At 43.4% G+C, this 25,713-nt stretch overlaps 1 protein-coding gene across 1 annotated transcript in view; it reads left to right on the forward strand.

Moving 5' to 3' along the window:
• Window positions 1-12,682: 12,682 nt before the first annotated feature.
• Window positions 12,683-25,713, forward strand: part of LOC309567888 (uncharacterized protein) — a 246,936-nt gene continuing 233,905 nt past the window's right edge. The window contains exons 1-2 of the mRNA XM_082273403.1: window positions 12,683-12,849; window positions 17,447-17,557. Of these exons, the coding sequence (XP_082129529.1) occupies window positions 12,796-12,849; window positions 17,447-17,557 (165 nt within the window). The 5' untranslated portion in view covers window positions 12,683-12,795. The remainder of the gene's footprint in view (window positions 12,850-17,446; window positions 17,558-25,713) is intronic.

Consider the following 25,713-nt stretch of genomic DNA (forward strand, 5'->3'; position numbering starts at 1 on the left):
CTCCATATTTGGCATGGAGGGTAGAGAGATATTTGGTGGAGAGGCGGCTGTGCTGTTGGCTCCAGCAGATAGTGAGGCTTGCAAGAGCCGCTCAGTGTGTGTGACACTGTCATGTAATGTAACTGCTTGCAGGGAGAAAGACCAGCTGTCAAAACTGAGCGGTGATGTCGGGGGTGGGCGGGACCGAACAGCTATCAAACACCAGCCAATGGGATGGGGTCTTGGCGGCAGCTTAGTTTATGTGGCTCCGCCCCTTTCTTAAGCAGCCCAATCATTGGCTGGTGTTTGACAGCTGCTCGATCCCGCCCACCCCCGACATCACCGCTGAGTTTTGACAGCTGGTCTTTCTCAATGCAAGCAGCTACATTACATGACAGTGTCACACACACTGAGTGGCTCTGGCAAGCCTCACTGTCTGCTGAATGTGAAACTCCCCCTCTCCCCTGTTAGTGTCCATAAGTGGTGCCTATCAGTGCCCACCAGTGCCACCTATCAGTGCCCACCAGTGCTGCCTCATCAGCGCCCATCAGTGCCTTTCAGTGCCCAGTAGTGCCGCCTCATCAGTGCCCTTCAGTGCCACCTATCAGTACCCACCAGTGCTGCTTATCAGTGCCGCCTCATCGGTGCCCATCAGTGACACCTAACAGTGCCTATCAGTGCCACCAATCAGTGCCCACCTATCAGTAGCCATCAGTGCTGCCTATTAGTGCCCAGGAGGGCTGCCAATCAGTGCCCAGCAGTGCCTATCAGTGCCACCTATCAGTACCCATCAGTGCTGCCAATAAGTGCCACCTCTCAGTGCTGCCAATCAGTGCCCATCAGTGCAGCCTCATCAGTGCTGAGAACAAGTGCCCATTAGTGCTGCCTATCAGTGCCTCACATGTAATTTCACAATTTTAATACACATCAAAAGGAAAATAAGGCATACATCTTTTTCAAAACTTAGCAGGGATGGTGGAACCCCTCTACAGATATTTGCCATACAATTTAACTTAAGTGCAAACACTTTTTGGTTGGAAGGTTCACACCAGTAGAGCACTTTAAAACTTTTATTTTTTAGATTTTTTAGATAATTTTATATGTTGTAGTTACTATTATAATGTAAATTATTGCACTTGAAATTAATTTTCCACCACCCATGCTAAGTCCATGTCTTTATGGACCTTGCTTTGTGCACTGGTGCACTTCTGGAAGAATGGTCAAACATTCCCATAGACACACTCCTAAACCTTGGAAATCCTTCCCAGAAGAGTTGATGCTGGCATAGCTGCAAAGGGTGGACCAACTCAATATTGAACCCTATGGACTAAGACTGGGATGCCATTAAAGTTCATGTGCGTGTAAAGCAGGGTTCGTACGGTCCTTGAAAACCTGGAAAGGTTTTGAAATTTGGAGATGACACTTTCCAGGCCTGGAAAGGTCATGGAAAATTAGGATTCCACTAAGGTTTTGGAAAAGTCATGGAAATGTAACTGGGGAGGAGCGGGGAGCGGCGGGGGGAGCGGATGCTTAAGAATTTAGTGTAAATGTATTATTTTATTCAGTAATGTTTGTGCCACATACGATTTGTCTTCCGGGTCCGCAGCAGCAGAGGAGATGATCGTGCACCAATCACTGGCAGCGGGGAGGGCCGGCCGGGGTTTGCCTGGATGTGACTGGCCAGCAGCAGCAAACCAATCACAGGCGGCGGAAGCGTCACTGGAGGGCGGGCCGCATGAACGTGATGATGACGCGGAAGGGGGCGGTAACCGTTTCAGGGCGTTTATAGGAGGGGGTTGATGATGGCTTAACCGTTGCTGTGGCAACCGCAGCGTGGCCTAGTGAGAGAATAGCTTTTAGTAAACCGGGGCGGTTTCTTGACGTAACGGGTGAACGTGTGATAGTACAGATGATGCCAGTAGTCGGGGAGTGAATGTAGTCCGGCATTCTGGGAGGATATAACGGCAACATGAGCACCCGTCTCCTACTTCTTAGTTCTCTATAGCTGGACGATTACCTGAGCTGGCCATGTCCTCATCCGACAACAGCCGAGAGGGGTGAGGGTGCAGCTTGTATATCATTCTGTGTATTGAGGGGTTAGATTCTGGGGTGATTTCTATAGCTGGAGTGTGTGAAGTCTGTGATTATGGCGGGCTTGGATTGTCTGTATACATTGTTGGCGGATTGTGTCCTGAAACAGAATAAAGTAAACAGTCAGGCCCAGGATTATGTTTCTTCAGACATCCGAGGCTCCCTAAGCTCTCTTATCCTTTCCAGGCACTGATGGTGCCATCTTAGCCTGTGTATAGATCTACAGTTGCCATGGTAATGCACATGTGATCTGCTATGACATCAGACACTTGAGAGCCCATTCACACCATGTGCTTTTTTTCCTCATGGAAAATGCAAACAACTGCAATGACGTACGAAAAACAAATAGTTCTCTGTGTGTCATGTTCGTACTAGAACGCCATGTTTAACCACTTGCATACAGGGCACTTACACCCCCCTCCTGCCCAGGCTAATTTTCAGCTCTTTTACTCCTTGAATGGCAATTGTGCGGTCATGAAACACTGTACCCAAACTACAATTTTATATTATTTTTCACAAAGATAGAGCTTTCTTTTGGTGGTATTTACATATCACTGTTTTTTTATTTTTTTTTTTGCTAAATAAACTAAAAAATACAGAAAATGTTGAAAAAATAAAAAACCTTTTCATAGTTTTGTTATAAAACTTTGCAAACAGTTAATTTTTCTCTTTCACTGATGAGGCCGGCACTGATGGGCGAGACTGATGAGGCACTGGTGGGCACAGATTTGCAGCACTGGTTGGCATAGATTGACAGCACTGATAATCAGTGCCCTGAATGTCAGTGTATATATCCCTTTTACAGATGCCGGTTATCAGCTCCCTTCTCCGATCCTCATGCTGACAGCATGAGGAAAGGAGTGCCAATAATTGGTGCTCTATCAGATTACTGCTACCCGTCAGGAAATGCAACGGAAGTGACGTTCCGTCAGCCGTGCATTCCTTTCACCGCTACCAGGTTTGCTAATCTGAAAAGAATACCTGCAGTCAGAAGGCGGCAGCGAATATCTTACTACACCCAGCTACGTCTTGAATTTCAGAGTAATTTTAGCAATAAAATGAGCGTATATATAAATATAATATATTGACACCTGTGATGCTGTTTTTATGTTAGATTTTGAAAGTATTAGGAAGGTGGCGGTGGCCATGTTGGTACACTTCGCACTGCTCAGCGCTAAACCTTTAGGCTACATTCACATGTTAGCGTAGCGGACCGCGGCAGAACCCCCACGATTCTGCCCACGATCCGGAAATCAATGCAAATCGCGAGACGCCTGTGCGTTGCCATTGATTTGCAATGGCACTCCAAATGTTGTGCGATGTTGCCGCGATTTCCATCTGCCGAATCGCGGTAACATCGCGCAAACAAAATTGCGGGTCGCATGACGCCCCAAAGAAGCTCTTGTACCTTTTTTGGGCGTCATGCGACCCGCAATTTTGTTTGCGTGATGTTACCGTGATTCGGCATTAATGAAAACATTGGGTCATGAATATTTACGTGAAGTCATGGAAAAGTCATGGAAAAGTCACGGAATTTTATTGGTGAAAATGTGTATGAACCCTGGTAAAGGCAGGTGTCCCAATACTTTTGACAAGTGTGTGTGTGTGTGTATATATATATATATATATATATATATATATTGTGTGTATGTGTATGTATGTGTATAATATATATATATATATATATATATATATATATATATATACACACACACACACGCATGTGTGTTTGAGCTTTGGGGTGCATACCCTAATGCAATAGGCTGCGCACGCCTATGGGTAAGGCAGCCCTACAGAAAGTAAATATAAACACCTCCTGAGTGGAAAAACACTGAGCAGCCATCTATGCTGTTCACATCCCAGGAATAGACCATTGGAAGGCAAATTACCTTAGCCGTCACTGCCTGGACCAAGAGAAATGGGACCATCATCCTGAAATTTTTCATCTCCTATGTCGGAAATAGGGGACTTTAAATGTGGATATTCTGGTTCATCTACAAGTTATGGCTGTTTGTGGCCAAGTCCAGGGATCCCCTAGTGCGGGCATTGGATGCTCTGGTAATTCCCTGCACTCTGTACCAGTTTATAATGCCTTTCTGTCAGGGTGCCAGGAAATCAGAACACACAGAGATACAGGTAAAATAAAGCAGTTTATTGGAGTAAACAACATTAAACGCACAGGAAGAGTGAGGAGTGAGATCACAAACATCTGGGGTCAAGTCCAGAAGTAGGTAGCCATCCAAGCCGGTCGTCTGCTGATGCGTGGTCGAGAGCCAGGAGAGTCGTCATCCAAGCCTGCTCATACAAGGAGAACAGAAGGCTACTAGCAGTAATGTACCTTGGAGCACAAACGCAAGGGTAAGGACTGCAACCCATCAGGTGATTGATATAGTAAGGTGTGCAGCATCATCACTGTGCGACACCCAGGCAGTAGGCAAGTGATGATGCAATGAGAGTTCATAGAAGGTAGCAGTCTGCACATGTCTAAGATGGCTGCCAACTGGAGGGCAAGGTAAGACCTTGACAGTACTCTCCCCTCAACCGCCCATCCTCCGCAGAGCAAAAAACGGTTTCTGAGGAAAGCGAGCATGGAAAGCACGGAGAAGGGCGGGAGTATGAACATCACCAGAGGGAACCCAGGAGTGCTCCTCAGGACCATAACCCTTCCAGTGCAGCAAGTATTGAACCTGACCTCGGAACAGACGAGAATCCAAGATGCTACTAACCTCATACTCCTCAGGATTGCCTACAGGAATGGAATGAAAGTGAGGAAGTATAGTGATTGCAAACCAGTGGCTTCAAAAGTGACACGTGAAAGACATTGGAGATGCGCATGTCAGGGGGAAGACCAAGGGTATAGACCACCAGGTTCACCTTATGGAGGATGCAAAAAGGGCTAACAAAATGGGGTGCCAGTTATGGAGTGGGCACCCTGAGGTTGAAATTATGGGTCGACAACCACACCCTCTCCCTGACCTGGTGCGAAGGAGCAGATAAACGACTCCGGTCTGCCTGAAGCTTCTGATGCTGTGCAGTGACCTGTAAAGACTCTTGAATCTGCACCCAAGAGGAACGGAGGGCACAAAGATGATCTTCCACAGCCGGGATGTCCTGTGGCGAGAACGACTCAGGCAAGACAGCAGGTAGGAACCCAAAATTGGCCATGACTGGAGACATTAACCACTTCTGGACCGGAAGATTTTCCCCCTTAATGACCAGGCCACATTTTGCGATTTGGTACTGCGTTACTTTAACAGACAATTGCGCGGTCGTGCGACTCTGTACCCAAATAAAATTGATGTCCTTTTTTTTCCCACAAATAGAGCTTTCTTTTGGTGGTATTTGATCACCTGTGCAATTTTTATTTTTTTGCGCTATAAACAAAAAAAGAGCGACAATTCTGGAAAAAAAAAAAAAACAATATTTTTCACTTTCTGCTATATGACATTCTCAAAAAAAAAAAAAAATTTAAAATCAACATTTTTTTAACATTTTAGGCCAATTTGTTTTCTGCTACATATTTTTGGTATAAAAATCACAATAAGCACATTTTGATTGGTTTGCGCAAAAGTTATCGCACTCACCCCCTAGCTGCAGGCGCGCGACCGACCTAGGTCTACGTCGGTTTGTGAAGGTTGGCCGCACTGCCGCAGTAAATAGGCGGTGGGCGGTTGGGAAGCGGTTAAGGAAGATGAGTTGATGGCAGAGTTCCTGGCAAACTCCGCCCAGGGTAGCAGATCAACCCAATTGTCCTGATGGTCAGAGATATAGCAGGCGGAGAAATTGCTCCAGAGCTTGGTTGAAATGCTCAGCTGCACCATTGGACTGTGGATAGTCGGCCAAGGAGGAGAGTCGAATACCAAACTGGGAGCAAAAGGCGCGCCAGAACCTAGAGACAAACTGGCTCCCACGGTCTAAGACAATCTCGTTAGGCAACCCGTGTAAACGGAAGACCTCCCTGGCAAACACTGAGGCAAGCTCCTGAGCGGTAGGCAGCCTCTTAAACGGATCACAGTAGCACATCATGAAGAACCGGTCAACAACCATGAGGATAACCGCGTAACCTCGAGATATGGGAACTTCCACAACAAAATCCATGGCCAGGTGAGACCAGGGACGCTCCCCATTGGGAATGGAATGCAGTGGACCCAAGGGAAGGTGCTGAGGAGATTTTCTCTGGGCACAGACTGAACAAGCAGCCACATACGCAGCAACTTCTGTGCTGAGAGACGGCCACCAGAACTGAGGGGAAATAGCCAAGGCCATCTGGTTCATACCAGGATGACTGGCAGTCTTGGAATTGTGGTACATGCGCAGCAGTCTGATCTGTTCCACAAGAGGAGAGGTTAAGTTGGTATGGATGGCAGCCAGGATATGATATGAAGATATGACTGGTGTCGGCACAGAGTCCTCCCTGGACAACTCAGAATACTGGCGAGACAAGGCATCAGCCTTAACAGTCTTGGAACCAGGAAAATAGGAGACAACATAGATATAAGGCCCATCTGGCCTGACGAGGTGAGAGCCTCTTGGCCTCCGAGAGATATGTCAGATTCTTATGATCAGGGAGAATTAGAACTGGAACCACAGAACCTTCGATCAAGTGTCTCCACTCTTTAAGAGCCAGGATAATAGCCAGGAGCTCTCTGTCTCCAATCTCGTAATTGCATTCAGCTATAGACAACTTCTTGAAGAAGAACCCACAGGGAAATAAGGGTCCATCAGGTGTCCGACGCTGAGACCGGAGGGTGCCTACTCCAGTCTCTGACGCATCCACCTCTAGGACAAAAGGAAAACCAGAATTGGGATAAGACAAAATAGGAGCCAAAGCGAAAGCGGACTTGAGGGCCTCGAAAGCTTGGATGGCAGCAGGCATCCAATTGTGGGAATCACTGCCCCTCTTGGTCCGATCAGAGACAAGTTTGGCCAAAGAAGAAAAGTTCTTGATAAATTTCTGATAGTAGATGGCAAACCCAAGGAAATGCTGAATGGAATGGAGACCACTGGGGCGAGGCCATTGTAGAACATCCGAAACCTTCTGAGGGTCCATGGAGAATCCTTCAGCAGAAATGATGTAGCCCAAGAAGGCAACCTGAGACAGGTGAAATTCACATTTCTCAAGCTTACAGAAAAGCCTATTCTCATGTAATCGTTGTCGCACCCGTCTGACATCCAGGTAGTGTGATTCAATGGAGTCTGAGTAAATCAAGATATTGTCAAAATAGACTACCATGCAACATATCACAAAATACTTCATTGATGAACCCCTGGAAGCCAGCGGGCGTATTGCAGAAGCCAAAGGGCATAACCAGAGATTCGTAATGACCGGTTCTGGTATTAAACGCGGTCTTCCACTTGTCGCCCTCCTTGATCCTTACGAGGTTATACGAGGCCCTTAGGTCAAGCTTGGTCGTTGCTCCCTTGAGGCGGTCGAACAACTCAGTAATCAACGGAATTGGGTATGCATTCTTGGTCGTGATGCAATTGAGGCCCCTATAATCAATGCAAGGTCTCAACTCACCCACCTTTTTCTTTACCAAGAAAAAACCGGCACCCCCTGGAGAAGTGGACCCCCGGGCAAGCACATCCACAACGTACTCCTCCATGGCCTTATTCTCTGCAACCGAAAGAGGATAAACCCTGCCACAAGGGGGAATGGCACTAGGTTGAAAGTCTATAGCACAATCGTACTGACAATGAGGAGGAAGGGTACCAGCGCCCACCTTGTCAAATACATCTTGATACTCACGATATTCAGTAGACAACAGTGAATCTGAGGAGGTACAAAGTACCCTAACAGACCCATGGAAACAAACAGCGCCACACTGGATCTCGATCGACTGCCAAAGGTTGGATTGTGTTTCTGAAGCCAAGGATACCCCAAAACAACAGAGTAGTGCGGGGATGAAATAACCTGTAAACAATGAACAGCCCCTATCGCCATATCAACCGGAACGTCTCGTGGGTAACCTGTGACGGTTGCAGGGGTCTGCCATCAATCGCCTTGATAACCAGTGAAGAAACATAGGGCTGCAAGGGTATTGAATTCGCAGAAGCAAACGTACTGTTTGCTTAGGTGCGAGCGTTTCCCGGATGGGTCGAACAAGATTTCAGGAAATGCCCACCAAGACTGCAGTAAAGGGACTGGCCCTCACTCCTCCTAAAGGCCCGCTCAGCCTTGGAAAGGTGAGTAAACCCCAGCAGCATAGGTTCACAGCCAGATGCACTATCCCCAGGAGGTGTGGGAGGTGAGGGAGGAATGGGTGGAAAAGAAAACGTATAAGCCAATCTGATAGGAGGCCTCTGCAGGTACTCCTTAAACGATGGTCTCTCCCTTAGCCTGTTATCGATCAAAAGTTGTCAGGAAGATCCTTGGCCGCAATCTTGTCCTTCAAGGCATCGGAGAGACCATTAGAGAAGACAGCCACCAGAGCTTCATTATTCCAGCCCACCTCTGCTGCCAGGGTACGAAATTCAGTGGCATACTCGACAACGGTTCGTATACCCTGTTGAATGGACATGAGCAGCTTTGCAGCAGAGGCAGAATGAGCAGCCACATTGAATATCCTACGAAAGGAGGCAAATAAACTTGGGTAATCGAGTATCACAAATTATCATTCTCCCATAAGGGATTCGCCAAGGCCTTGTCTGAGAGCAACGAGATTAGGAAGCCCACCTTGGACCTATCAGAAGGAAACACCTGAGGAACCATCTCATAATAAATGGCAACTTGGTTTAGGAAGCCAGGATACTGACTCGGTTCACCCCCATAGCGCTGCAGAAGGGGGGCTGAACCAGTCATCCCTCTGGTAACAGTGACTTCAGCTGCAACTGCAGCAGCAGGAGAAACACCAAAAGGTGATCTTGTTGATCAAGCCTGGTAACCAGCATGGGGAGCGTAGGGGTACCTTCATCCTCAGTATTCATGGCTCTTGCGTACTGTCAGGGTGCCAGGAAACCAGACCACATGGAGACGCAGGTAACAATAAGCAATTTATTGGAGCAAACCACAAAAAACGCACAGCAAGAGTGAGGAGCGAGATCAGGAACAAGCTAGGGTCGAGTCCAGAAGTGCTGGGTCGTCTGCAAATGCGGGTCAAAAGCCAGCAGAGTCGTCAGCCAAGCATGGTCATACACGGACAACAGAAGGCTTCTAGCAGTAACGCACCTTGGAGCACAAACGCAAGGGCAAGGACTAGAACCCATCAGGTGATTGATATAGTCAGGTGTGCATCACTGTGAGACACCCAAGCAGCAGGCAAGTGAGGATGGAATGTCCAAATTGGCTGCCAACAGGAGAGCAAGATAAGACCTTGACACTTTCCTCCAGTGCAGATTCTGCCTCGACTGCCTGCAAAATAGAGCAAGAGCGGAAACCAGTGACTCTCATTGCACCATCAGGCCCTGAGGAACCTGGTACACAGATATACTCAAACTTCTAGAAGAAGATCCCTGGCCTTTTCTCAACAGCCCAGGCCTTCTGTTTCAAGGCTTTCTGTTCCATCCTGCTTCTCAGTCATTGGCTTTAATGGAATGGCTGTTGAAATCTAGGTCTTGAGGTACATGGGTCTCTGTGACTCAGTCATTCCTACATTATTGTTGGCATAAACACAAGAAAAAAGGGTGTACCAGGCTTGCGCATTATCCTCAGTAGGCTTTTATTAATAAATCATTAAAATGTCTACTCACAAACAAGCGATGTAAACCAGCATGTCAACTCCGACGAACAATGTCCATAATGTTGGAGTCCAATATCCTATGAAGGGCTGACGCGTTTCGAGGCAATGCCTCTTCCATAAAGCCACCCCCACATTAATCAAAGACAGAAAAGCAACTTTCCCCTTTTTTGTCTGGTGTAACAGGCACTTCCATCCCAGAAATTACTCTGTGTCTTGCATTCTGGCCTTCCTACAAGCAAGACTTGACCAGAATTTGGCTTTATGTACTCTTAAGGAACAGGGTTTGGCCTTGTCCATTTTAGTCCCAGAACCCCTGGCTTTGTTTTTTCTTGTTAAAACCTTTATTCAACGTATTTCTCAGAGTAGATCACACTTACAGTACCTTTGGGATCTCACTTTTGGTTGCAGAAATCACCCTTTGAATCCATCAGGGAACTCTCTTTGGACGACATCTCCTGCAAGGTGGCTATCACAACTGTTAGACGTGTCTCTGAACTAGCGTTTCTCTTTTGTAAGGAGCCAGTATTTATCCTTCAGAAGGATAAAGCTATCTTGTGCTCAACACTTACCTTTCTACCAAAGGTGGAATCTAACATCCATCTTAATGAAGACATAGGGGTTAATTTACTAAAGGCAAACAGACTGTGCACTTTGCAAAGTGCAGTTGCACTCTGCAAGAGCAGTTACTCCAGAGCCTAGTAAATGAGCAGAAGCTCTGCTGACTTCGATCATCCAATGTGCAAGCAAAAATGCTTTTTTTTTTTCTTTTCCTTGCATGTGATTAGGTATTCTTTGTAAAGTGAAACAACTGCACTTGCAAAGTGCACAATCTATTTGCCTTTAGCAAATCAACCCCATAGCCTTTCTCTCTTTGTGCCCTGCTCCCAAACACCCCAAAGAGATTGTTCTTCATTGTCTAGATATTGTTAAAACTACTAGAGTTTATTTGGAAGCCACAGCTTCCATCAGAAAGACGGACTCTCTATGCCCTGTCATCAGAGCCTCATCAGAGCTCTGTCATCAGAGCAAAGGACATCCTGCTTCAAAATTCACTATAGTTTAGTGGATAAGACAACTAATCTCAAGAGCTTACACTATAATTATTAAAAAACCTCCCGCACTTTTTGTGCTCACTCCACCAGGTCGGTGGGTATTTCCTGCGCATTCCGACATAAAGCCTCTGTTGCCCAGCTTTGCAAGGCCATCACCTGGTCTTCATTCCATACCTCCTCCAAGTTCTACCAGGTAGTTATCTAAGCCTCTGCAAATGTAGCTATCAGCTCATGGTTCTTGCAGCAGAACTCCCAGTTGGGCCTGTTGACCTCTGTTATTGTTGGGCCTCCTAGCACAGTTCTGTTTGCCTCATTGTTGCCTACCCTTCCATTCACTGTTCTGGGGATTTCCCAGGGTCTATGAGTATCCAGCCTGTGTCCCATACTGTGAAATTAAGATAAAATAAATTTTGGTTTACCTGTAAATTTCATATCTTCGAGTGCATCACATGAGACATGTCACCCCCCCCCCCCCCTCTGTTCCTGATACTCTGAATTGTTTGCTAAAAATTAGGTCTTAAAGCGGAGTTCAGGCCTCAAATACCTTTTTTATCTAAAAATACCCCAATAATACTAATCCATCACCCTTTACAGGGCGCGGCCATCTTGGATGTGGGCATCTGAAGCCGCAGTGTAATCTGCTGTGTCCTTCTTCCTGATTCCATGGAGTGTTCTAGGAGTTCTTCCTGATTCCAGCCTCCTGGGAGTGATGACAAACAGCTCCCAGGATGCAATGCAAAGGCGGAAGTGATGTCGGTGGCTGTGGCCACAGAGGGGGGAGAAGGAGGATGTACAATCAAAAATGCCCTGAAAATAAGGTAAGGGACCCCTGAAAAAAATTCAAAATGCCCAATTGTTGATCAGCACAGCGAGCACTCCAAGAATCACTAAAGTTGCAATAGGCCGGAACTCCGCTTTAAGGAGTAGGGTAAAGTTATAGGGTTATGCAAAGAGGGAGTGTTCAGCAAAGTGTCCGGTCATCTGTGGGTAGAAGACTATTCAGTCCATGTTCTACATTGTACTCCAAGATATCAAATTTACAGGCACATCAAATTCTTTTTACATAGGCTTTCATTTATAACCTATTCAGTAAATGAATATATTTGCACCAAAGAAATGCTCACATTTGTTAATATGCATAATACATTTTTGTTTTGTTAATTTGGCTTATTTTATTTTCCTGTCGAAAAATGTAACTTGAAGTACATGTAAACATGGACATTAAAATCTTAACGTTTTAACATCTTAATGTCATTTATAAAGTAGTTTTCAATATTTTCAAATCTATTTTGCCAACTTTTATCTCTAACATTGTCACTATGTAACCTACGCTGCCTATATAGGTTAAAAACAGCCTTGCAAGGTGGACATTACAGAGGCATGGCCTGCTGATGTGACCTTCAGGTCTTCGAGATGTCATGCAGCCATCACTGAAGCGCAGGTGTGTAGAAAGGAAGTGGCTGCAGGAGATAAATAAGCGGTGCGAAGATAAAAAAGGTGAAAAAGTAATTGTGCAATACACAGTACTTGTTATAATTAAATGTCGTTTGATTAGACTTTTCAGCTATTCTAAAGAGATCTAAAGGCATATCAATTTACTATTAGCAGTCTGACCTTCTGTGCTTTAGTGATACACTTTGTTCCCAGGGTAACCTGAAAGACTAAAGTAGAATTTGATAAAAGCTCGTCTTTTAACCTCCATGTTTCTTGTGGGAGTTGGCTAATAATTAGTCTGTTCTTAGTGAAAATATTGAAAGAACAGCATTTGATCACCCACAATTTTACTCTTCAGATTCGGTGACCATCCCTTTTTCCTCATTCTTCACCCGTTCTGTGATTTAGTTCCTACTGACGCTTCATCTCTCGTCAGAAGGATTTTGTCCTCAGGACAGCAGGTGGAAATCTGGAGTCTGATAATCCTATTAGTAGAGTTGAGCTTGTGCTGCTGACCGAGGATTCAGTTTGTATTTTATATATCCTGTTAGTTTGTCATCATGTTGGCGTCTCTTATGACGGCTCTGTTCTTTGTGGTACGTGTGTTTGGAAGGGTGAGTAACTTATTGTTTATCCCACTGTAATTACTGTAGGTAATTAATTATAAACAGCTATCTAATGGTATGCACCCTAACTAACAGCATATCAAGGGGAGGACAATAAAAGGTAAACATCACATAAAAAAGGAGTTTATCTTTTAAAATTACAATTGCATACACAGTTGAAAAGGTGAGTCATTTTAGATTGATTGACAATTGGCATCTATCAAAGAAGTATATGAGGTATATCAACTAGCAATGTCTCTTTCTTACCTGAATTTCAAATGCATCAGTCAAAAAAGTGCAAAATTATTTAATTTGTCAATGGGAAGTTTAAAAAATATGGCAGCATATGCTGAATGTTTTAGTATTTAAGATTAATGATAAGTGTTTTAATATAACGTGGTATGTACTGTTTCTTTTGGGAATGACAGGAAGAACTGGTGGTAGAAAGTGATGGAATCTGACGGTGGAGGGGAAAGGAGGGAAAACAAAGCTAATAGTGGGGGAAAGAATAGGAGTTGATGGGAAGAGGAAAAGAAGGTAATGGCTGGGGGGGGGGGGGGGGGGTTGCTGATGGGGGGAGGAAGAAGAGCTAATAATGGAGATGTATGGAGGAGAGAACCTTACTGTGCAGAGCGATGGGAATTAATGGTGGCGTGAAGGGGTGTGAACCAATGGGGTGGGAGATAATGGGGTGTGGTGTAATGTACACTTAAATCATTATTAGGTTTGTCAGCTCAAACAACCAAAAAACAAACATGATTTAACCCCCTCAACCAATCCAGTTATATTATTAAGCAATATTTATATACACTGCTCAAAAAAATTAAAGGAACACTTTTTAGTCAGAGTATAGCATTAAGTCAATTAAACTCCTGGGATATTGATCTTGTCAGTTAAGTAGCAGAGGGGGTTATTAATCCATTTCAGGTGCTTTGGTGTTAATTAAATTAACAACAGGTGCACTAGAAGGGCAACAATTAGACAACCTCCAAAACAGAAATGGTTTTAGAGGTGAAGGCCACTCACATTTTTTTTCCCTACCCATCTTTTCTGACTGTTTTTCACTAGTTTTTCATTCATTTGGCTAGGGTCAGTGTCACTACTGGTAACATGAGGCCATAACTGGACCCTATAGAGATTGCACAGGCAGCCAAACTCCCCCAGGATGGCACATCAATATGTGCCATTGCCAGAAGGTTTTCTGTGTCTTCCAGCACAGTTTTAGGACCATGGAGGAGATTCCAGGAGACAGACAGTTACTCTAGGAGAGCTAAACAGGGCCATAAAAGGTCCCTAACCCATAAGCAGGACCAGTATCTGCTCCTTTTGCAAGGAGGAACAGGATGAGCACTGCCCGAGCCCTACAAAATGATCTCCAGCAGACCACTGGTGTGAATGTCTCTGATCAAACAATCAGAAACAGACTTCATGAGGGTGGCCTGAGGACCAATCGCCCTCTAGTGGGCCCTGTGCTCACTGCCCAGCACCATGGAGCTCAATTGTCAGGTGAACCACTGGCGCCCTGTGCTTTTCACAGATGGGAGCAGGTTCACCCTGAGCACATGTGACAGACGTGAAGGGGTCTGGAGAAGCCGTGGAGAACGTTATGCTGCTTGTAACATTGTTCAGCATGACCAGTTTGGTGGTGGGTCAGTGATGGTCCGGGAAGGCATATCAGTGGAGGGACGCACAGACCTCTACAAGCTAGACAATGGCACCCTGACTGTCATTAGGTATTGGGATGAAATTGTTGGACCCGTTGTCAGGCCCTACACTGGTTCATTGGGTTCTGGGTTCCTCCTGGTGCACGACAATACCTGGCCTCAAGTGGCGAGAGTATGCAGCCAGTTTATGGAGGATGATGGAACGGATACCATTAAATGGCCTCCACGCTCGCCTGACCTAAATCCAATAGAACGCATCTGGGACATTGTTTCAGTCCATCCGACGCTGCCAGGTTGCCCCCCAGTCTGTTCAGGAGCTCAGTGATGCTGTGGTCCAGATCTGGAAGGAAATACCCCAGGACACCATCCGTCATCTCATTAGGAGCCTGCCCCAAGTTTGTCAGGCATGCATAAAAGCACGTGGGGGCCATACAAACTACTACAAACCATTTTGAGTTGCTGCAATGAAATTTCAGCAAAATGGACTAGCCTGCTGCATAATTTTTTCACTTTTGTTTTTGAATTCAGCCCTCTGTAGGTTGATAATTTCCATTTCCATCAAACGACGGGATATCCTTTCATTCCTAACACATTACCCAGTCCATATCAGTATATATATATATATCGAGCATGATATTTTTCCCCATTGAGATCTGATGTGTTTTTAAAGTGTTCCTTTACTATTTTTGAGCAGTGTACATGAAAGTGTGCATATGTGAAGAGCACTAATCCTAAATTTAGTTTTATATACTGGATGGGATTTGCACCTAAGGTAAATAAATGCATAAAACCAAAAAATCTAAAAATTCAATCATTGAATGCCAAAAAACATCTTATATCATATGATATTAAATTAATTATATCAAATTAAAGTGCAAAGGTGATACTAAGTGCAAGAGTGCAGTAAACCTGAATCAATTAATAGCACAAAAAGCACTTGGTACTGGAAAATAATTGAAGGTACAAAATTATGTTGTTCTATGGATATTATTACAAATGTGAGTATTTAAATATCCATGATAATATGTGAATATATTGGTGAGATGGTATATAATATCAACTAGTAAGTACTGTTTTAAAGTGCTAAATTGATGTGAAATTTACAAAAACAGATTGCAATGAAACAACATCACTATGGATAGTGCAAGGGGACAGTTCTTGACTCTATACATAAATCGTATATATATAAGTGAATAACCCCAGGGAGCGTTTCCTGGGTCAAAAAGTGGTGGTGAGTGTTAAAAATAAATTAATAAATAAATAAATGGATAAATAAAGTGACTATTGCATAAGTGACCAAGTGATTTAAAGACAATAGTCCATATAGTGAATTTGGGATCCAAAATGAGGAATCTCGAGGTGATCCACAAGTGGTTGTGCTGGGGAAGTAGCTTTGGTGATCCCTTCCCAATATTAGCCGCACTCACCAGAAAACGGTACCCCTACAGGGGTGTTGGGCGTATATTCAGGGGGTAATCACACCAGGGCTTAACGATCACCAATAGAGATCCTAGCTGAATCCAACTCTGGAGAGTGGGATAACAGTCTCCGATAAGGGGTACTCGTTCAAGATGGCATCAAATAGGGGGGGTTTGTTTTGGGGTTGGAGATTCCCCCTCACATGCATTACATATACCCTTTGGGTTACATTTAGGAGGTAGGCTGCAGCCAATCTACTATCCTGAGCGCGGTCCCCCCCCCCCTTTTTTTTTTTTTACATGAAAGTGTGTTGGGGGAGGGGAGCACGTAGCAACTAAGTTGTGTGGTCACCTTGAGGTATATGTTTTATAAAATGAATGACTGTTCAAACAATTTTTGCATGACACATATTTTAACAGATATAGTGTATTTATGTTTCTCCTGATTTTGTGCACCCAGTTGGTTTATGTCTTATACACAAGGCTTTTTTTCTCAGAGAATAGGTGCAGGTACTCTCCACTTCCAAGTCACCCCTTGTCTACTCCCCACCCACCTCTAAGGACCATCCCTTGGTTCCACTATCTAGCCAAGTCTCAGTACCGCCCCTTTTAGAGAATCCAAAACCAGGTATCATTTAGTGATAAAGTAGTTTTCAAGGTATTTGATAATTATTACAAGAAAAGCAGTAAAATAGGTTCCCTGCACTAGCAACAATAGATTCCCACTCTGCAACAGTAGACTCCCTCAAACAAATCTCCGCCAACAACAAGAGACCCCTGCCAGCAGCATTTGATCTCCCAGCAGCCAGGAATAATAAACCTCTCCCTCAACAGATCCCCCACAGAAACAATAGACCCCAAGCAATAAAAGACCCCCTGCAGCAACAATAGACTGCACTGCTACAATAGATCTTCCCCATCAATAATAGATCCCTTAGCAGTCAGCATCAATAGACCCTCCAGCACATCCCAGCACCCCTTGCCATTACATACATTTATTGCTGGAGGTGCAGGAACTTCATTCCCCCACATTCCCGCTGTATAAATGTCCCGGCAGTATGTATTCTACAGCCCATAATTGATACATTATTGTTTAGAATTAGTGTTAGTTTTGGTCCATCACTTGATTCCAGTAGGTTCGTACTCTGTATAGAACTGTGCAAGAGATAATGTGCATAGCAATTGAGACAGGCTACAATCTTGGTAGGCCATCAACAGAAACACAGTTGGTCTTGTTTATGAAGCACCCTACCTAGCCCTGCCTATGGAAAAAAAAGTTTTGTGGGCTTTTCCCTTGGAGGACTAAAAGAGGTAGATTCAAACAATGCGAGAAGAAAGTAAAAAGTTAAAGGTGTGAAGAAATCCTCCACTAAAATTGACAAAAAAAGGAACTGGCCTTCTCTCTTTTAGCTTTAAGAGGATACCCTAATACAATGTTCTATTTGTGTTTTAGCCTGTATTAAAAAGAATAGTCAATTTATCAGTATAGGAAGAACCGCTAATCTTGGTTTTCTTTTTCTACAGCTAGGCAGTGCAATCTTTCGAGAAGAACAAGCCCCATATCTTATGTATCAGCCCCTTCCATGGCATGTTCAGTATGTGACACAGAACAGGAGAGCAAGCAGAGACCAAGAGGTAGTAGAACATGTTTAATCTATCTATCTATCTATCTATCTATCTATCTATCTATCTATCTATCTATCTATCTATCTATCTATCTATCTATCTATCTATCTATCTATCTATCTATCTATCTATCTATCTATCTATCCTAAATGAAGTTGTAGTTCCAATAACTAATGCCAGCAGCTGCTAGTAAGGGAGGAGGGGGTGGAATCTGATAAGTGGTGCCATTGGTTGTCAATCAAACTCAGCCAATCAGGAGAGAGAGGGGGAGGAGTCGAATGGCAGCTCTGTGTCTGAATGGATACACAGAGCTGCAGCTCGGCTCGGGTGCCCCAATAGCAAGCTGCTTGCTGTGGGGCACTAAACAGGAGGGAGGGGCTAGAAGCTCCAGCCAGGGACCTGAGAAGAGAAGGATCTGGGCTGCCCTCTGAGACTTTACAACCACCTAAATTTGGTGGGTGAACTTGTTGGGAGCTTTGTATTTGGAGACTGGTGGTGTCTGAAAGTGTCACATCAGGAGAAATGCTTGTGGGTAAAGGTAGAGGGAGTTACACATACGGAGGCTGGGGATAAGCTGCTCTATAATATTTTGTACTATTTCTGTGTCATATAATTTGTTGTTACTAGTTAAAATATATTGCCTTGCAGTTTATTATGGTTTTGCTGTGTGAAATAAAGTGCTATTGCAGTCTGATATGCAATTCATGAGTAGTATAATGTATTGGTGTGATATAATGTGCTGGGTGACATAATTTGTTATTAAAGTGTGATATGTCCTTGCAATCATCTGCATCATCTACAGTACTTTAATGACATGATTCAGCATTAAATGTGTCATGCTTGTGTGGCATGACAAATCCAGTCGAATTCATGAGCACAAGTTACTTTATCTCAGTTCATTATTTTATATCATAATATCCAAAAATGTTAGTCACAAAAATATTGTTTTGATGTAGATTTTTTTTTTTTTTTTTTATTTGGAATGAATATTTCACTTCCAAAAGCCTAATTTGGACAGTGGCTCTATTTCCCAAGTTAGAAAAAGGCTGAGTTGTGGCCACAGTGCGGGTGTTGACATGGTTTTCAAGCATTTTACACATGGTTTTTTAGCTGCTGTCCCATTGAATTCCATTAGGTCATGCATTTTTGCAGCATTTTCTAAAAGTGTCCCAAAAGTCCTGCATGCCACATCTTATGTGTGATTTCAGAAAACACAAAAAAAAGCACACAACACAATGAAAGTCAATAGGATGGTGGCTAAAAACATGTGTAAAATGCAAGGAGACCACGTATACACCTGCAATGTGGCCAAAACGCCGTGCACTAGTGTGAACCCGGCCTTAATGCAGACACACTACATTAGCTTAGTCATAAACAAAATAATTAACTCAATATGATAGCATAGCACAAAACAATCTATTCACCTATGCAGCATTTGTAAAGGTAAGTGATAAGCCTGCTTAGGCCTGCTATGCAGTGAGTTATAACATTAGAAGATAATCAACATCTATAGAAGGCTAAGAAAACGCAAGTGCAGCTGCAGCAGTCTTCCATACCTGTGGGATCTGTCAGGAGTGTGTAACATTCCTGTTATTGCAGCATCCTGGTTTTGACTTTGCTGTACTGTCCTGTCTGGCAGTCCCCCTGCAGGGTAATTGATGTAGACACAGCCTCTGGTTGGAGACCAAGCCTGTCAAGCACTTATCCCTCGCTCACACCGGTGCAACTTGTCATGCAATTTGACAGGTCCAAACTACATGACAAATCGCACTCTATTGTCAGCAATGGAACTGTTCAAAACAGTGCGACGCCGACTTTGCGGTGTCGTGCCGATTTGAAAAAAGTATTAGTAGCTACTATCCTGAGGGCACTCCCAAAAGATATGGGCAAATCCTGCAGGGTAATTAGAGCATCTTCAAAGGCAAAAAGAGGAATTTTGGTATATACGATGTAGTTGTGGTGTAAAATAAATTTTGTGCACTAAAAAAACTTAAATTGGATCAGCCGGTCTTTAGTCGATATTAGTGCTTAAAATTGGCTTTCCCAGAGATGAGACAACAATTCTTCAACTGGATCTAGTTGGAGGAGCTGAGGAGTGGGGAACTGGGACCTGGAGGCATGGTGAAGCTGAGCATAATGGAAAAAACATTCAATCCGGGAGTTGTAACAGCCTTGAAGGCTGGGGAAATGTTAACAGTGCTCCCTCAGGCAAGATGTCCCTTAGGCTCCTAATGCTATAGCGTGCCCACACCTGTGGATCTGGAATAAAACGAAAGTGAGCCAGTTTGGGACTCCCCCATAAAAGCTGCACAGGGGACCAACGCTCTGCCTGGAAGAACCGACGTCTGGCCACCACCCAAGCCCGCAGCGTTGTCCTAGTTGGACCCGGGACAGTCGTATAAGCCTCTGTGCCCTTATAAACTAGATTTTGGAGGTCAAGCAGAAAACCCAACCAGGCAGTCTCCACACACACTGCAGCATTAGAGCGGGTGCCCTCAAACCACCAGCACGTCATAACGAACATCGCCGCCCAAAAAAATACCTGGAAGTTGGGCTTGCCCAATCCTCCCATTTGCACAGGAAGGTGAAGTGTGGATTTGGCCAGAAAAGGATGGGCACCATTCCAAACAAAGAAGCCAACACAGCAGTCCACATCCCGAAAGAAAGGGGCTGGGATCCACACTGGGCAGTTCCTGAAAATATAGTTAAATTTAGGCAGGAGCATCATTTTAATAATATTGATGCAACCCAGAAGATTTAACGGGAGCATGGACCATGAAGCACATCTTTCTTTAAGGAGAAAAAGCAGAGGGAGAATCTTACGGGTAAGGTAATGAACCCCCCAAGTAGCTAAATTCGGTCACCCATCTCAGTGGAGTGGGAATGGCTAACGCAGACGTCTGATCATCCAAGGAGAAAAGGAGTGATTTGGACCAGTTAATGCGAATACCCGAGAATGTGTACCAAATTTATCAAATATCTCCAGGGCAGCCATGAGTGAGAGGCCAACATCATTCAAATAAAGTAGTGCATCGTCCGCATAGAGGGACAACTTTTCCTCTAGTCTCCCAATCAGCAACCCCCGAACCACCGGAGACTCCCTGACTAAAATCGTCAGAGGCTCCAGGGCCAGGGCAAACAGACTAGAAGACAGGGGACAACCCTGACGAGTGCCTCTGTAGAACCAAAAAAGGATCAGAGATCCAGTCATTGGTACATACCCTCGTCCTTGGCTCCCGATAGAGCATCTGAATCCAGCGCACAAAATTAGGGCCAAACCCCGAAATACTGTAGGACCTTTCAGATATATACCCTCTCTACAGAGTCAAAAGCCTTTTTGGCATCTAGGGAGGCCACTACTCGGGTACCAGCATTATCATGGGTTAGGGATAGATTTAGAAAAAGGTGTCTAATGTTTATGTCGATGCCCTTGCCTGACATAAACCCAGTCTGGTCAACGTGGATCAGAGTAGAGATAACAGAGGATAAACGTGAGGCCAGAACCTTTGCAAGTATGTTAGCATCCACATTTTGCAATGAAATAGGTCTATAGTAGGCACACTCCTGAGGGTTCTTACCATGCTTGGGCACTTAGACAATGATTGCTTCCTTCATGGACTCAAGTAAGGACTCCAATTTGGCAAACTCAGAGAAAAGTTCAGTTAATCTGGGGGCAAGCATGTCAACATATTGAGAATATAATTCTGTGGGCAACCCATCCGCTCCCAAAGTTTTCCCACCCTGCAATCCCCCTATAGCAGCCTGTACTTCCTCAAGAGTAATGTCTGCCTCTAGCTGACTCCTATGAGAGTCCTACAGTACAGGAAAGGAGATATCCTCTAAAAATACTTGCAAGTCAGAAGAGGAGAACTGCACTCTGGAGGTGTACACCTCGTAAAAAAATCTGAGAACCTAGTATTAATTGCATCAGGGGAGGACACCAGGAACCCCCTCGCATCCCGGATACATGCAATATGCGTGGAGGCTATTTGACCCCTCGCTAACCAGGCCAAAAGCCATCCATTCTTACCACCAAACTCAAATATTCTTTGAGCAGAATGTAACACAGATTTTTTTAGTTTGCTCAGTTCTGAGCAAAGAGAATCAGGGAACTCTTCTTTAATTGAGAAAACGCTAAGCATTTTCTGCTTTGCCCTCATGCAGAGCAGTCGACCTCCTTTGTTCACAGTGCAGAAGGGCAGCCACTTGGGATAGGACCCGGAAGCTAGCAGAGATTATTGTAGTCACAGTATCTACTACAGTGATTTCCTGCTTCAAGTAGGATCCCACAGGTATTGTACATGCATAGATACATTGATCCAAGCTAGACCACTGTAACTATGTAAAAATGATTTACCTGGAGTTTGTCGTTAAACATTTCACCTAAACAAGGTTATGCCCATGCATGTGACAGACTTAACAGGGCTTATCTTGTACTCCATCATCTTGACATTGTTCCTTTTTTCTCAGTGTTGTAACTGCTGTTAGTACTTTGATTACTTCCTAAAGGTTCTGATTCTACATTTGATTTTGGCCCTTTAGTGTCATCTACCATAATTGCAAAGTGCCCAGTCTCTTCATTTTTTGCACTTATGTAGCTGCTCACCATATTTGCCATGACACAATAATTTATGTAACTTGCACACTGGGCAGAAAAAAAAAACTCTCATATGCTGTAGAACTTTTTTTTTCTCAAAAAACACAAATCAGGGTGTTTTTTTTTTTTTTTTTACTGATTCTATACTCTAAGGTTAAACACACTGGAATGTGCAGGCACAATCACATACATGTACATCCTGTTCCTGCTCTGGGTTTAGGCACATGATCACAATGTCTACAAAGCTGTTAAAATTTAGTTCTTTTATAACAGCTGTGTTTCCTATGCTGTGAATTGGTCCACAGCTATCACTTGGTACCTAAGTCAATCACAGCATCCTGTACCATGTGATTAGCTGTAGCCAATACCAGATCACTAGTGATCACAGCTGTCATGAATGACAGTTGAAAACCCATTCATGACAGTTGAAAACTTTGCTGTTACAATTATCTTCATTTATAGAAAAACAAACCCCTGGTCACCCCCTCATAGTAGTATAGTGTTACTATGGTGACACTGAACTACTATGAAGAAATTATGTAAATAAAAAAATAGTAAAGAATGAAAAAAATCTAAAAGGAAAAACAAAATGTTGGAAAAAAAATGTAATGCCCTTTGTATGGAATATTGCATATTTTGAGCCACATTCATTATTTTTTTTCTTGTGATTATTTCATACCTCTATTGCAACTTCTTGTGCTCCACATACATTATGACCTCTAGGAGAGAAAGTGGTTTTACGCCAGCTGCAGAATCCAATTAAAGAAAATTTGTGTTCAGCATGCAATTCATAAACACTTTGTAAAAGAAACACTTGCTTTTGAAATAGAATGTTCAAGCCGATCAAACTATCTGCCTCTGAACTCGAGTGTTGGGAAATAAACAATGGGTTTAATAAACAATGGCTTTTGAGAACTGGCTAACATTAGCCTTCCTGTAGCATAATATGTTAGCTTAGTTTTTGGCTGGCTTGTAGTTAGCTCAGACTGATTGTATAGTTTTTTCACTGTTTTTTCCCCTAAGCTTAAGTTTGATTGTGATTTCCCACTGTCTCCAGTAGATGTCAGTGGTGTCACTGGTCATAGTATGAGGTTTCGCAAAACAAAACTAGGTTATGAATATTTTTATTTTCTTCAGCCTATCCAGTAGGAGGTTTAGGGCACATGTGCATGCTGGGGGAGGATATCAATATTTGCGACAGGCCATGTGCTCACTTTCTTTCTCTGGATTGAGGCCTAGGGAGGTGCTAATGATAGGAGCTCTGCTGTTAGAACAGGGTTTCTCAACCAGGGTTCCTCCTGAGGTTGCTGGGGGTTCCTTGAGCAATGGGCAATTTCTGCCTCTCGGATACGTTTCCAATGACACCATTGTTCCTTTTAGCTCTGTGTAAGGTGGTAATTCTTCTCAATTATGACAAGAGTAAGGAGAATTCTTCCTACTGACTGTCACACTAATGTGTCATGAGTTGTAGATTTTTAATTATTAGCAGGGGTTCCCAGAGACCAGAAATTTATTTCAAGGGTTCCTCTGCGTTGAAAAGGTTGAGAAAGGCTGTGTTAGAACCTATAGCCTGTTTTGGGGACTAATGTGTACTGAAGTATTCCTGAAGCTGTCCTGCCTGGTATGGAGGAAGCTGTGCCAAAGAGGAGAGCTGGGGAGGCCCCTTGCTGGAGAGAGTGGTGACACACTTGAAGGATGCACAGAAATTTGGGAACATCCTTAGTGTTGTTGTCTTAAAGGTTCTGACACTGTGAACCTATTGATCTGGAGAGTCTGTAAATGATCTGCTATCTGGGAACCCTAACCCTCACCTTCTGTTCTGCAATAAAACTTTAAAAAAAAAAAAGTGACTGGCGTCCAATATCCTTTCTCTATCTCCCACATTGTAGCCATAGACTCAGCCCTTGGATGAAATGCTAGCCCACTCCTGCCTCTGGAGGTGCTATTCAGCCTGTGGAATGTCAGAGGGGTGCTACATTCCTTTTAATATTTTGCTCAAATTTCCTTCTGTAACAGTACTTTGGCTACCATCAGACCGTTATTGTTTGTTCCTCATAGTTATTCTTCTCTTGTTCTTAGGCTTTTTTGGAGAAAAATACAATTTTCTGGTTCAGTGGCTTCTTTATCTGACTCTCCCTGGCAGCTGTCACTAGCCTCTTCAATGACAGTTGTAGCTTCCATCTTAAACCTTGGTTCATTTTCATTATCCATAGACTGTGAAGACTGACGTAAGTGATCCATAAAAATACAGAAGCACAATAGAACTCCGCAGCAACTTTACCTGTAATAAAGGAGAGTTCCTAGAAAGTTAAAACCTGGCCTTTTAAAAGATTTTTTATTAAAAAAAAAAAAGTTTTAGATAGTGTAATAAATAGGTCAGTGCTCCCTGTCATTCAGTGCAATGTTTTACAGGCTACTAACAAAATAAATAAATAATAAATGCACATTTTTTTAACTGCATAAAATGTGAATTTATTTTTTTAGAAAGGTGAACTTATCCTTCAAGCTGGTCATAGATGAATCAAAATTCAGTCGGTTCAGCACTAAAATAACATGTACATGCACAATAATAGATAGCTGACAATTATTCTAATCTTTCAACGTGTCCTACCCGCCTTGCAGTAACACAAACACCTGATTTAAAAACATAATTATATTCAAGTATGTATTCTTAACTCAAGAAATGACCTTCTTTTGTTCTCAGTCTCTTCCAAATCTCCAAATTACTTTTTTTTGGGATGGGATAGAGACTATAAACTATGGACAATGGGATGTTGGGTGCTGACAGAGGATATTTCAAAAAGGCATAAAAACAGTAAGAAACAGTTTCATGAAAAATAGATTACAGGGCCATTTAGTGGATATGTATGGATTATTTTTGGAGAATAGGGATATTGTTTACTAAAGGCATTTTACACTTTCAAATGTTTTTGTTTTTAACAATTATTAGTGTAGTTATATGCTCTTTGTTGTTGGTTTGCCTTACCTTGCAATAATATGCTCTCATTTTGTGGCTCCAGTTCAATGTATCATGGCTAATTGATTCCCCTATGTCAATGTATTCATTCACCTAGCTTGTCCCTATTTTCTAAAGGCACAAGACAACTTATTCTTCTGGGTTACACAGACTACAGTCAATGCCTTGCTATTTCGTCTGTGTTGCATCACAAATACGGGCGTTATTATGTGATAAAAAAAAAAAAAACTGCATGGTGATCTCTCTGTTAATTGCTCTGCCTACTTGTCTCTGTGTCAGATCTAATTACTATTTAACTCTCACCTGCAGAGCACTAAACTGAGAAACCCATGAATTGTGGGATATATAGTTTCTTCCCTGGAAATGTTGGTTCTCCGACCACAGACCGAGGTCATGCATTAGCCTGTGCAGTGGCATTGGGTATAATTACTCTACTATAGGCTGTGCATACAGGGCAGCAAAAGACACCATTAAGCTGCATAAACAATGCACATTTGATGCAGGTGAAACATACAAGGTGCAGGTAGGAAGATTTATAATGCCTTTAACTCAAATATTTAGATTGGAGTTTCTCTTCAAATTATCTGATGT

The sequence above is a fragment of the Pelophylax lessonae genome (genome assembly GCF_965119305.1).
Source record: "Pelophylax lessonae genome assembly, chromosome: 12".
NCBI classification, from domain to species: Eukaryota; Metazoa; Chordata; class Amphibia; order Anura; family Ranidae; genus Pelophylax; species Pelophylax lessonae.